Raw genomic sequence first — 14590 nt, 5'->3', positions numbered from 1 at the left:
TTGAGCCCTGCATCACTCAGTGGGGAGTCTGCTTGTCTCCTTCTCTCTTCCCCTCCCTCAGCTCACACTCTCTCTCTCTCTCTCTCTCTCTCTAAAATAAATAAATAAATCTTTTTTAAAGAAAAGTTTGTGCAGAAATATTCCATTGGTACATACTTGTTCATCTCTTTGTATAGAAGTAAAGGATTAAATTAATTTTTAAAAAAAGAAGGATTAACCAACATAAAAATCAAATACTTTGTATCTAAATAAAAATATGGGAAAAGTGGATTCTCTAGTATTTATCAACAAGTTGCAAAGCCATTTATATATTAATTACTTAAAAGCTAAAAATTACTTTATTGTGACCACTCTGTGTTAAGCAGTGTTGTAGTAGACTTGTTCTTTACTCATCTTCTAACTCAGGAATTAACAAACTATAGCCCACCAGTCAAATCCATCCGTTTTTATATGGCCTGTGAACTAAAATTGATTTTTACATTTTTAAATGGTCGTGGGGGGGGAAATCAAAAGCAAAGAATTTTGTGATTTTAGAAAATTATATAAAATTCAAATTTCACCTTCCAAAAATAGTTTCATGGAAGATAACCACACTCATTCATTTACATAGTTCTGGCTGCTTTTGAGCTACAACAGCAAAGCTGAATAGTTGCAACAGAGACTCTGTGACCATCAAAGCTTAAGATACTTCCTGTGTGGCCCTTTATAGAAAGCATCATGCAGTCCTTGTTCTAATTCTTGATATCTTTGACCTTTGAAGATGGCACTTGTGTATAACTTAATCTAATACATGAAGGAGTAATGAACTTTGGAAGGGGTGGGGTAAAATCTGGGGTATGGTTGTATATGCCCATGTGTGTGTGGAAATTTAAAGACAGGGAATGGAGAAAGGGTAAAATTCTAGAACATTATTGAGAATGAGAATGGGGATGAATAGGAATAGAAAATAATCACTCAAAATAATGTGGATTGCTCGGGCTGCCAGCTAGTCTCTGGTTAGGCTACCTGAAGGAACCTTGAATCTGAATTGGGCAATGGCTCAAACCTCATTCCAGGCAGGAAACTGGAGGAGTCGCTGAAGGAAAAACTTGAGATTACATGGATCTAGAAATGGAGCAGCTCATTGCTATGGAGTCAGGTAGAAGGACAACATACTTAGATACCGAGACAGGCTCCTGTCATTGTTACCTTCTTAAATACATTATCTAGGGGCTGGTCTCAGGTTACAACCTGGAAAGGACATTAATATTTTTTGAACCATCTACCAATTCCTGGGCACCATACTGGTAACTTACATGTGTTACCTCATTTAATCTCCATATAATAACCTTTTTTTAATGTGGTGAAATACACATAACATAAAATTTATCTTTTTCACCAATTTTTAATGTGCTGTTCAGTGTACCTTCACATGAAGTGCATTCCTGTTGTACAGCCATGACAACTGTCATCTGCAGATTCTTGTCATTATCCCAAACCGAAGCTCTGTACCCATTAAACAGTAATTCCCCATTTTCCTCTATACTCCAGTCCCTGGTAACCACTATTCTGTCTCTGTCAATTCATGCATAGTAACCTTTGAAGTAAAGTCATTAGTTTCATTTATCAGTGAAACTGAGTGTCTCAGGTTAAGTACCTTACTCAAAGTCATATACCGATGAATGAGAAATAGTATGTGAACACAGATCTGTCTCCCTGCAGACTCATTGTTCTACTACACCATCCTTACTGGCAATCAGGAGATGAAATACAGTCTTCTTTCATCTCATAAGAAATTAGTGAAATAGGACAGCTGCTATGTTAGAATAATTTAGTCAGTTGACCCTCATGTGATAGGCCACTGTACTAGTTATCTACTGCTACATAACAGATCACCCCAAAACTTAACAGTTTAACAAAATAGTAAACGTTTATTATCTCATACTGTTACTCTGAGTCAGAATCCAGAAATGGCTTAGCTGGGTGTTTTTGACTAAGGATCTCTCATTAACTGGGGCTAGAGGATCCACTTCCCAAGTAGTTAACTTACTTACGCACCTAGTTGTTGACAGGCAGCCTCAGTTCCTTGCCACACGGTCTTCTCCATATGGCTGCTTGAGCATCCCCATGAAATAGTAGCTGGTTTCTTCCAAAGTTAATGATTCAAGGAGGGCAGGGTGGGAATCGCAATGTCTCTCAGCCTTAGAATTCAAACATGTCATTTCTACAGTACGGTAAGGGTTACAGAGGACATCTCTTCGTTATGGGAGAGGAGTATCTAAAGGCCTCAATACTAGGAGGCAGTAATAATAGGGAGTCATCATAGAACCTGGCTCCCACATACATGTATTCAGAATTACCCTAAAAGCCATTGAAAATGTGGAACTCTGGTGGTTGATAGCTAACAAGTCAGAACTGGGAGGTAACTTTGGTAATATTAGAAGTAGCTTTGGAAATACGAGAGTTAATTACTGAAGTCAGTGATATGGGTAATTATCCCTTTAAAAGAAATACAGGTAGATTTTCTTGTTCTTTATATACCTGCTCATATCTTACGCAAAAGATTTGAGACCAAATTACATTGTTTGAGGACATGTATGTGTCAACCTTGAACATCTTTCAGGGTACTTCCAAATCGTGTCTTCATTGTATGGCTTTATTATCTTTGAAATGTGAGCTATTCTGGAGATTTGACAGTTGCAGCAGTTAATCTTTGGTTCATGGGAGAATTGGGGCTAAGATAGTTGACACTCTCTGTGATGTTTTCACAGCCCTTCCGTTACAGTGGATGATCTGAAGAACCTTTTCACAGAAGCGGGATGTTCAGTGAAGGCTTTTAAATTCTTTCAGTAAGTCCATGCTTTCAAGAAATACATTAACATTATTTAATGTGTTATGCAAATTTTTAAAGTAGTTTAATGAAGTCTTAGAGGGTTGGGGAGAATTGTAGGCAAAATTAATTCTGTATACTTTTTATTTCTTACATTATTTTCAGGAAAGATCGCAAAATGGCACTCATTCAGTTGGGATCTGTGGAAGAAGCAATCCAGGCCCTCATTGAGCTTCATAACCATGACCTTGGAGAAAATCACCACCTCAGAGTTTCCTTCTCAAAATCTACAATCTGATTTTTCTGTGAATTTTTCTCCTAAGATTGGACCATAATTTCAGTAAAACCTTCAGACATAGACTGAAGCAGCTCAAGACCAATTCTGCCTCTTTCACAAAAGTAACTCTGGTTTGATATTCAAGTATATTCAGAAAATCAAGGGATGTTCTTTTTTTCCATTTTTTCCCCCTTGCCAGTATGTGATCAAAGGTTTGTTTTTCCTTTGTACCATAGTTTCTATGAAAATAACCTTTAGGAAAAAAAAATCAGGAAAGGAATTTTTTTTCAATAATTTAATTCCCTATATTAAATTGGATTTCAAGAGGACAGACTTTCTTTTAGTTTGGGTCCAGATCAGCCTTATACAACATTTCTAAAATCCTTTGTACTTTGGAAAAATTTAAACATATAGACTTTAAAAAAAAAACAAAAACAAGTTTTTAACTTGATGTTTCAGAAGTTCAACCCCTATAGGAAATTATGTTCACTTATAAATTACATTATTTGGCATATATTAATAGGTATACATAAACAGATTGGGTTGTATTGGAAGAAAATTTATAAACTTGCATGTTTTCCTTCAATGGTTTCTTTTTTTCCACTGTAAGACACTCCTTAGACTAGTACACACCTTCAATTTTTTAAGACTCTTTGGAGAAATGAAGTGTCTCAATTGTCCCCAAGGAAATTAAATAGAATCCAAGATCTATTAAGGTGTCAAATTAATTATTAGTTTTATTAGGAAAAATCATGGTTTAAATTTCAAAATGACACCATTTGCTGAGTAATATGATCTTGGAAATTTTAAAAAGAAAAGTAATCTACTTACAACTACTTTTTTTATAATTGTTTTCAGAAAAAAAGTTTACAGTCTTAAGGAAAATATTCAGGTCTATCATATGGTTTGACAGATTTTTTAAAAGTTATTTTTGGTAAGGTCTTCTTTTAGAAAAAAATCTCAAGGGTTTTTTGTACCACTATAATCTCTAATACTTATTCAGAATTACTGTGTATTTACTTAATTTCTTATTATGTGCCTTATTATGTGCTTATGATACAATAGGTTAGAATTTTATCTAAGTATCTTGAAAGCTATATCGTGGGCTTGGTGAGCATTTTGTTTTTTCTTTCCCTGTTTTGGTAAGGATTTTAAAGTTTTTTCATTGCAATTTTAAGTGGTTTTCAATAAGTAATAGTTTTTATTCAAATTTTTGGTGCTTTGGTGCAGAGATGGGGTGGGGAAGGGTGAATGGTTTGGGGACTATCTCAGTGCACACCTGTAGGCCTCTTCACATCGTGACCAATAGTGGTCATGCAGTCATTGACAGCGTACCAGTTTGGGACTATAAAATGCAATCTCAGTTTCTGGATCTTGTCTAACCTTTATCACTCATTAGAATTTGTCTCAGGATTACTTGGTTTTTCTCAGTACTCAAGTGACATGCTTTTCTTTGTTAATGTAACGTCATTACTGAGTGCCCACATACATGGAGTATGACAAGGTGGGCTCCTTTTTCAATACTCTGTCCCTCTCTATGGTTGAGTGTAAGAATTTGTTGTAATGTTGCTTCAGTGATTCTATAATGTAAAATTCTTTCTTTTTAATGAGAAACTTTGCATTTGTTAATTATTTTTTTCAGTGCTTGATCCGATTTTTTTAAAATCAGAATTTGTCAAGGGGGTCATTTTTGTCCATCCCTTTTACAGTTTTCAGATCCTCAGAGTAGCTCATCTCACCTTTAAAAACAATGATCTCAATTTCTTTCCTATATTCCAGCCATTAGTTTGAATGTTGGAAGATTTTCACAAAAAATTGGAGACTACAGAAGATACTATAGGTTCTTAAAAAGCAGAATTCACTCAACACTGAGCAACAGGTAGTTGGTAGATAGAATAGGAAGGAGGACACTAAATTTAGAAACCTTTCAGATGACTCCATTTTAGCATTGACTGAATAGATAGGTATAATCATTTATATAGTTTTTATTTTTTTTCACTTAATGTGTTTTTACTAAAACACTTGAGTAAGGGGGGAGGAAAAAAAATTTTTTTTTTTTTTTTTTTTTGAGAAATCTCCCAAAATTTGCTTCTTTTTTCCTAATATACAGGCACTATTATAATTGTCAGTGACACATTAAATTGGATTATTTTGTTCGCTTTGAGTTAGGAATTACTGTGTGATTTAATTCATGATTCTCATAACATTCAGTGTCAATGTAGCAGAAGGGAGATCATAATAGCATTGAATGTAATTTTGAAGTAGGGAATGGCCTTTAAATCTGAGAGAGAACATTTGAATCCTTTTCAGGGATGGTGTGTGTGTGTGTGTGTGTGTGTGTGTGTGTGTAGATAAATATATATACATACATGCACTCTTCTAATGTACATACATATGCACAGTACATACATTTTAATTTATTGACAAAATCAAATTAAGATTTGGAGAAGTGAGATATTCTTATCTAAAATAGTATGCTTGAAATCATCAATTTGTGTCTGAAATGAGCTGTAGTGCATGGATATTGTCCATATTGGGTTGTTTGCTGTTTGAATTATAGAGGTCTACAGTATTTGTTTTGGCATAGTTTCTGTAGAAAGATTTAAAAATATCAGGGTAGTGGAAAAACTAAATCTTTGTACTTTTGTTTTGGCATGCATTTATTCAGTATCTTCTGAACAATGTTTGTTTTCGCTGTTGAGCTGTCATAGTATCCTATTTTTAAGTTTATTTACTTTAAGGAGTATTGTCTTATCACTTTTTGGAAATGTCTTGACTTTTACACAAAGTATATATATTCGGGTCTTCAAAAAATAGCAGTACACGTTCAGCAGTAGCAATTTATGCCAAAAAGTTTTACTTTGAGATTTAAATAACTTGCATAGCAGTAAAATGTGTTTTGTGTGAGATACGAACAGAAAAATGACCCAGTATCTTCATATCTTAATCGATAACTTACTGGAGAGTATCAGAATTCCCAATAGCTCCTATAGAATGACATAAATCGTTTAAGATTTGTAATCAGTTATTTTTAGTAATGTTTCTGATTCTATTGTTAAAAGTTACAGATCTCACAATTTTTAGAGACAGAATTTCTGCCTGCTTAATTCCTTATGGGAGCAGTACCTTCTTTGGCTCCTCCTAGGATGGTGATCATTGGTTCTACTTCAGATGATAAAAAGTTAACTCTCATAAATGTCTCTGTTCATTTTCATACAAACATTTCAAAGCTGCTATGTCATTAGGCAGTGAAATTTATATAGTGAATATATTATCATGTAATTTCTGTTCCCACTAAATATTTTTGGACAAAAGATGACAAACTCAAAAGTATGTGTTCCCCCCCCACCCCCCCGCCCAGTGACTCACTTAAAAACCCTACATTTGCCAAACTATCAGTCTGTCTCTTCAAAAACCAATGTGTACTGCTATTTTTAAAACCAAAAAGACAGCATGACTATGCGTAAAAGCATTTTTCTTAGCCTTTCCTTTGTCTTGATCAGTTGTTAACAAGAATAAAACTGCCAGACTTAAAATATTCTATTGTGCTAAAAGAAATACAGTTTAGATTGCACAAAAGTTTTCCTTTGAAGAAAATAGAACTCAGCTGTCCTTCAAAAGAGCTGTGTTATCTATAAGACTATTTGCAGTCTTTTTTCACAGCAAATTCTAACAGTTAGTTATGAATGGTTTAAAAAGTAGAAAATTACTAAAAAGTTTGGGGGGTTTTATAAAGGGAGGAAAACAAAACAGGACCAAAGTTTATGTGCCTTCTTCAGTAGTCTTAATTGACCTTTTCTTCCTATTTGAGACTAAGGTAGTATCAGTATTCTGGTTTTCAGGAAATATGTACTATATAATTTTAAAAGAATGTTATCCCACAGACTATTCATACAAGCAAAGAATTGTAACTGTATAAATGAAGTCTCAGTTACAGTTTTGCCTTTATCACATAATATTCATTCTACAGCATTGTGCAGGTCCAAGAATGAGCTGCTCTACATCTTTGTGGTAGTCATTTTAGTTTTTGTAACCTGAGGCATATGTTCCAGAGAACAGGGATATTTGTCTGGTCCAGTGACCTTGGTGATAATAGTCATGATTGAAAGCTGCTTATATAGCAAGCTTAAGTCAGCACTGTAAACAGATTTTGTTGTGTTAATTTTCAGTTTTTGAACCTATGTAGTAGTTGTATTAACAGATATTTAAATAGATATTTTTGATGTCATTTAAAAAAAACAATATGCTCTGGCCTTTTCCCCCCCTTACCATTGTTACCCAGATCTTTTAAAAATTCATCCCACATCCAAAAAGTACTAATTATAGATTGCTGACCAAGCAAAGTTTTGCATCAAAATGTCACCTCATTGCTCTGACCAAAGACTTACTGTTCTGGTTTTAACTCCTCTCATTAAGCATTTTTTCCCAAGCTCCTTTCTGAAAGAAGACCCAGTGCAAAGCGGCCTTTACTTTCTATTTCCTATTGGTGAATAGACTACTTAGAGAAAATGGGAGTATAAATGTGAACAGAACGGATTAGGATGACAAGGGTTTGATGGGCATTTTCAGTACTGTATTTAAGAAAAACAAAAATAGCACAGCTAGGAGCCTCTGACATTGTCTTGTGTTTTATGTGGTCTGTTCATAAAATTCCCTTTTTTCAGTTTGTAAGAATGTTCATCTAAAAGTAGAAAATGCTGTAAATATTTGTAACAACATTTTTTTTAACCAGGCCAAAAAAGGAAAAAAAAAAAGGTTTTTGGGAACAAGTTAACATATAAAGTGGTTTTATATAAAACATCAATTGTCTTGTATATTTTGATAAGCAGCAGTACCAGCTTTCATTTGTAACACAGTTTGTGGTGTTGGAAGAAAAGGATTCTGTGATTGTTTAAGTGAATTATGTTATAAATGCAAAGAGAAGATAAAATATTAAAAAACATATTTTCTAAATGCGTAGTGCATGGTTAATTCAAGCTTCTGTACTCTACAGTATATTCCATTTTCGTTCAGTTTGTATATTTGCTGACTATTACTTGATAATCTCTAATCTCTTTTCCTAACAAGTATAGCATTGTAGCATGCCTTTTAATAAATGTCATGACATCTGTACTCTCTTAAAATTTTCCGTGTTCTTGTGTCTGTACTTTGGGTTTCCTCTTGTCTTACCTGTAATTCTAACGATGTCATACTTTCTTTTCTTTTTCTTAACCATCCATCTAAACTTGTCATAGAGGGAATAGTAAACAGTTATTCATACTTTAAAAACTGACAAAGCCCTAAGTCTGCTAACCCCCCTTCTAATTAAGGAATGATTTTATTTTGAGAAGCAAAGTGCTTTTCTGATCGTCTTACAGTGCAACTTCTTCTGTGATCCTCTCCCTTTAGTACAAGTAAACAGTGACACATGTGTGAGTTCTCCCTCTCCCTGTCTGTGTATCTGTCTCTCTCCACCCACCATACACACACTCTCCATATAAACGCAATTGCCAAACAAGAGTTGGAACACTTTTTCCAGTTCAGATTTTGGCTTTCCTATGGGATGAGTGTGCATAAATTTGAAACATGAGGTGTGATCTCAGACCAGGTTTGTGTTCTTTTTAATTAAAAGATAACACAGTTACCAGCTGCCAGATACTGCTTTTCGTTAGACAAAAGTTCTATTTTTAAGTTCTTTAAAGAGTTACTGGATTGTTGGAGTTTATTTTACTCTTTTGCTTAGGATCTTTTGGAAGTAGGAGTTTATTTTTCATGGAATATAAGGTTAGGTAACCACTGCTGATCTTTGCTGACTAGCCTGCAAAATCTGTTGTATCCATAAATGTCATTACTTTTTTTCAGTGTAAGAAGCATTTTTATCAGGAAAAGATGAAATAACTACAGCCATACGAGGTTTTATAAACTTCCTTAACTGTGAAATGCTTATTTACATAGCAGAGGGTTTCTAACCATCACTGAGTCATACAGGTTTGAAATAAATGGATCTAAGAGACTACCTAGTTCAATCTCCACTTTTTAAAGATCAGCAGTGCAGAGAAGGAAGTGACTGGCCCAAGGTTACATGATAGTCAGTTGTAGAGTCTGGACTAGAACCCAGGACTCCTTGGTATTACCCAGTACCCAGCATTGCCCCTAGGGGTTCTATCCTGCCAACTATTACGAAGATTGTGATCTTGAAGGTCTGTACACAGAATTGAGGTGCTTATATACTCTTCTGAAAACTACCAAAACCAATTTGAAGACATTGCATAGTGCTGGGGGTGTTTTTGCTGAAGGGTAAAAAATGCCTACCTACTTCTGAAAAACTTAAGCTAAAAATGTAATTACAAGTTGCAAATTTGAGAACTCTTAAAAAATGTAGTTGCTATTCATATTAGTTTGCTAGTGTTCATATAACAAAGTACCACAGATTAGGTGACTTAAACAACAGAAATGTATTTTCTCACAGTTCAAGAGAGTAGAAGTCCAAGATCAAGATGTCCTGAGACCTCTTTCCTTGGCTTATAGGCCTAGGCCATCCTCTCCCTATGCCTTGACAGTCTTTCCTTTCCTCTCTGTTTCTTTGTCCTCATCTCTCTTTTTATAAGGACACCAGTCATAATTGGATTAGGCCCACCCACCTGACCTCGCTTCACCTTAATTACCTCTTTAAAGGCCCTGTCTCCAAATAGAGTCACATTCTGAGATATTGGGGCTTAGGATTTCAACACAAGGATTTGAGGGGGACACAATTCACCCCATAGCTCTATTTAGTAAAGATTATTCATTCAGCTCACCAAGTACTGATTATACCAGCAGTTGAGCTAGGTGCCAGGAAAGATACAAAGAGTTAAGGACATGATTGCCTTACTTTTTAGGTATGTGTAAGTGTGGAATGTTAGCCTCAATCCATAAACTAAATCATTTTGAACTCTTGCCTCCAATAGGAAGCCCCCAAAATGAATCATGAGGCCTCTCTAGGCAATTCTAGTCAGAATACATAACGGCTAAAGCTGTCCTATAGCTAATAATGAATATGTAGGAACACATACACTGCAATAATTATCTACTCTTCACTTTTAGAAATGAACCATTTCAGAGCAGTGATCATTTCTAAGACATACCATTACTTGAACAGTTGAAGGAATAAAAGGACACTGTCAAACAAGCTGTGTGCAATTTTTAATGACCAATATTTGTTGATTGAACTGGGACTTAAACGAACTTAAGAATAGTTCAAAGTGTTAAACTCTTTACAATTTGAGTGATTGTTCCTGCATTATCAATTTTTTTCTGTTGTCCTATTTTGACTTTTGGAAATTGGTCACTATATGTTTCTATCAAAACAATTTATGCTGAACGGATAAAGTTCTAATAATTTTGTTGGAATTACTGCATTTGTAAGCCATTGGGTTTAGATGTAGAACTTCCAACTGTGCTAGTATAAAGAAAGTATAGTTGACCAGAAAAGTGAATTCTGATGTTCCATGCAGACCCTGTTAAGAGATTGTCTTTAATCAAATGAAAGCTGGTGTTAGTTATATTAATTAAACTTTAGGACACACACTATTAGAGATAGATTTCATAATGATATATAATGAAATACTTGATAGTTACGCAAAGAATATAATAAAGCTACATAAAAGCTACATGAAGAATCTCAGAGGTGATGTTGAACAAAGGCTGTACACAAAAGAATACATAATGTATAATTCTATTTACATTATGTTCAAAAACAGGATAGTGGTTACCTTTGGAAAGGAGGTAATTGAGGGTATGAGAGGTTCTGGTGTGTGGTTAATGTTTGGTTTCTTAACCCTTGTACCCGTTATCCAGGAGAGTTTACTTTCTGATTATTCATTGAGCTTGTACACTTGGAATTTGTACATTTATCTGTATGTTATACTTCAATTAAAAGGATTTTGGGGCACCTGGGTGGCTCAGTCGTTAAGCATCTGCCTTCGGCTCAGGTCATGATCCCAGGATCCTGGGATCGAGCCCCGTGTTGGGCTCCCTGCTCAGCGGGAAGCCTGCTTCTCCCTCTCCCACTCCCCCTGCTTGTGTTCCCTTTCTTGCTGCGTCTCTCTCTGTCAAATAAAAATAAAGTCTATAAAAAAAAAGGATTTTGAAAAATGATTGTAATTGAGCAAGGAGCTCTAAACTGTTCTCCTTGCTTCTTAAGTCAGCTGATTATTCTACCCGGTAAGTAAGACCTTGTTATAAAGTACTCAAGATACCATGAACTGGGTTTCACAGGGCAACCCTCCCACATATTTATGGCATTTCTCTGACCATGGCATACTTACAGGAAAAGTATTACCGAGAACAAAACAAAAAGCACAAACTTTTCAAGTAAATTTTACCTTTTTGAACAGTTTTACACCCAACTCATTCAGAAAAGATTGCATTAATAGTTTTGTTTTTGCAACTATAAACCTGATCCTGTGGGCTATTTGATATCTAATCCCTTAATATATTTCCATCAAGAAAAGCCAGAAAGACCCCCAGCTCACTAGCATCCTGAGAGACTATACGGAAGGCTTGGCAAAACTTCTCGTCATTAAGATTCTTTTTTTTTTTTTTTTTTAAACATTTTATTTATTTATTTGAGAGAGAGAATGAGACAGAGAGAGCATGAGAGGGTCAGAGGGAGAAGCAGACTCCCTGCCGAGCAGGGAGCCCGATGTGGGACTCGATCCCGGGACTCCAGGATCACGACCTGAGCCGAAGGCAGTCGCTTAACCAACTGAGCCACCCAGGTGCCCTCGTCATTAAGATTCTTAAATATATACTAGTTAGTGTCATGAACTCCATGGACCTAGTAGCCACTGTAAATAGTGGCCAATCTTGTTTCATCTATTCTTCATCCCATTCCTTGGATGATTTTGAAACAAATCCCAGTCATCCTCTAATTCCATCTGTAAACATTTCAGTATGTGTAAGTCCATATGTTGTAGTTGCTGATAAAGTCTTCTAGTACATAGCTTTCCTTTCCATTGTTTTGTTTTCCCTTACAACTTACTTGAAGGAACTGAGCTATTTCCTCTAAAAATTCAAACAGTCCAGGGGCACCTGGGTGGCTCAGTCGTTAAGTGTCTGCCTTCGGCCCAGCTCATGATCCCAGGGTCCTGGGATCGAGCCCCGAATCGGGCTCCCTGCTCAGCAGGAGGCCTGCTTCTCCCTCTCCCACTCCCCCTGCTTGTGTTCCCTCTCTCACTGTCTCTCTCTCTCTCAAATAAATAAAATCTTAAAAAAAAAAATTCAAACAGTCTGAATTTCGCTGAATATGTACGTTCCCGCGATGTTATTTCTTTAATATGTCTCCCCACCTCCAGTTTTCTGTAAATTGGAAACTGCTACTTTCCTTACCCCCTCCCGACTACTTTTTTTGAACGGGGAAGCGGGGAGGTAAGAATACTTCATAGAGGGGCACCTGGGTGCCTCAGACATTGGGCGTCTGCCTTCAGCTCAGGTCATGATCCCAGGGTCCTGGCAAGCCCCGCGTCGGGCTCCCTGCTCGGCGGGGAGCCTGCTTTTCCCTCTCCCACTCCCCCTGCTTGTGTTCCCTCTCTCGCTGTGTCTCTCTCTGTCAAATAAATAAAATCTTAAAAAAAAAAAAATACTTCATAGATGGCATTGGACACTTAATGTGTCATTATGGTAGTAACCATTGATCACTATTATGTAAATCCATTAATTTTTAAGGATAGCAAAATGACAAAGTTCTATCATGCCTTTTGCATGTATTATTTTGATTGCTTTTATATAATAAGAGAAACTTCCCTTATCAACTATTTGGTTACTCTGAGGTACAGTTTCTATAGGAAAGACAAGATAAACACTTGGTTCTTTCCCTTTACTTGCCTGTTTTGAAACGATTGTTTTATTTTCTGCCTTCCAAAACTTTGTGTACCTTGGGTTTTTGTTGGGTTTTTTTTTTTAAGCCTGTGCTTTTATGGAAAATTTAAAACATTTGTGAAAGTAGACTCGTGTAAGAAACTTATGTGGCTGTCACCTAACTTGTACAATTCATATTCAGTGTTTTCTATACCCCTCCCTATTCACTCTCTACTTTCACTTGGAAGGTTATTAACTATTAAATCATTTTACATAATACTTTTCAAACTGATTGGTAAAAAGTTGTTTATAATATTTTAAAATCTCTACCTAGTTGGTAATTATAGTCCTTTTTTTAAGAGAGGGAGAGAGAATTTTTTTTTTTTAAAGATTTTTTATTTATTCATTTGAGACACAGAGATAGAGAGAGAGAGCATGAGCAGGGAGAGAGGCAGAGGGAGAGGGAGAAGCAGGCTGCCCGCTGAGCCAGGAGCCCAATGTGGGGCTCGATCCCAGGACCCTGGGATCATGACCCGAGCTGAAGGCAGACGCTTAACCATCTGAGCCACCCAGGCGCCCCTTTCTTTTTTTTTTTTTTTAGAGGCGGGGAAAGGGGCAGAGGGAGAGAATCTCAAGCAGGCTCCACACCCAGCACAGAGCCCAGTGTGCGGCTTGATCTCACGACCCTGAGATCATGACCTGAGCCATAATCAAGAGGCGGACGCTTGACTCACTGAGCCACCCATGCACCCCAGGTATAGTCATTTTTTAATGGTTTTTTTTTTTTTTTTTGGTTGTGCCTTTTTTTTCCCCTCCATCTCTCCAGAGTATTTTCAAAGAACCTGCTTTTTAGTTGTTTTGATCCCCCAAATAGGTTTGTTTTTTAGTGTATTGATGTTTTATTGTCTTTATACTATCTCTGAATTTATGTGGTGATTCTTTTGCAAAAGATTTTTGGTATATCAATCATAGCTGTCTACTTTGATTGCCTTGTTTATCCTAAGGATTTCCACTACATATCTATCCTTCATGACAAAAACAACAAATATGAGAGAAATAAAATAATTTAGGTAGGAATAAAAGCTTATTAAAAAAAAAAAAGGTTTAGGGTTGTCCCAATGATTCTCTCCCCCCGATGCCTTTTATTGCTGTACTTTCATGTAGACAGTTTCATAGACAAATGTTTGCTGGGAAGATCTGAGGTTGAAGAAGTTATTCTAGCCACACCATCGAGGAACACGGTAAAGTGTAAAGCACTGGTGTGCCTTTTTGTGTAGCATGATACTGGCTTACAAACTAGTTCTAAAGAATCTATCTGATTTTGCTTCTCTCCTTCTTCCTCTTTCGAGTAACAGGAAATTTATCTACTCTCTACTTCAGGGCTTTGGGAGTTTGGTGACAAACTCCCAACAGCCCAACTATCTTTTACAGTATATGTATTTGCAGATCCCTACCCTTACTGAAACTATTGCTTCTGACATATACATTTTGGGGGTAGCCATAACTTCTTCCATGATGTCCCCAAAAGCATAGGATTTCTTACATATGGTCAGCCCCAAGGAAGCCAAAATATTCCCCTGCACAATGTATTAGTTTGCTAGAGCTCCCATAACAAAGTACCACAAATGGCTGACTTAAACAACAGAAATTTACTCCCTCAAAGCTCTGGAAACTAGATGTCTGAGACG

At 36.2% G+C, this 14590-nt stretch overlaps 1 protein-coding gene across 10 annotated transcripts in view; it reads left to right on the top strand.

The window, feature by feature from the left end:
• Nucleotides 1-5530, top strand: part of PTBP3 (polypyrimidine tract binding protein 3) — a 122506-nt gene extending 116976 nt beyond the window's left edge. For all 10 annotated transcript variants that reach the window (XM_032418227.1, XM_032418225.1, XM_032418224.1 and 7 more), the window contains 2 exons: nucleotides 2751-2828; nucleotides 2975-5530. In XM_032418227.1, coding sequence (XP_032274118.1) covers nucleotides 2751-2828; nucleotides 2975-3107 — 211 coding nt within the window. In that variant the 3' untranslated portion in view covers nucleotides 3108-5530. The remainder of the gene's footprint in view (nucleotides 1-2750; nucleotides 2829-2974) is intronic.
• The last annotated feature ends 9060 nt before the right edge of the window (nucleotides 5531-14590 follow it).

This window comes from Phoca vitulina, unplaced genomic scaffold (genome assembly GCF_004348235.1).
Source record: "Phoca vitulina isolate PV1807 unplaced genomic scaffold, GSC_HSeal_1.0 scaffold21, whole genome shotgun sequence".
NCBI lineage: Eukaryota > Metazoa > Chordata > Mammalia > Carnivora > Phocidae > Phoca > Phoca vitulina.
Note: the sequence above shows the minus strand (reverse complement) of the source record. Positions and strands in the feature narration are given on the sequence as shown.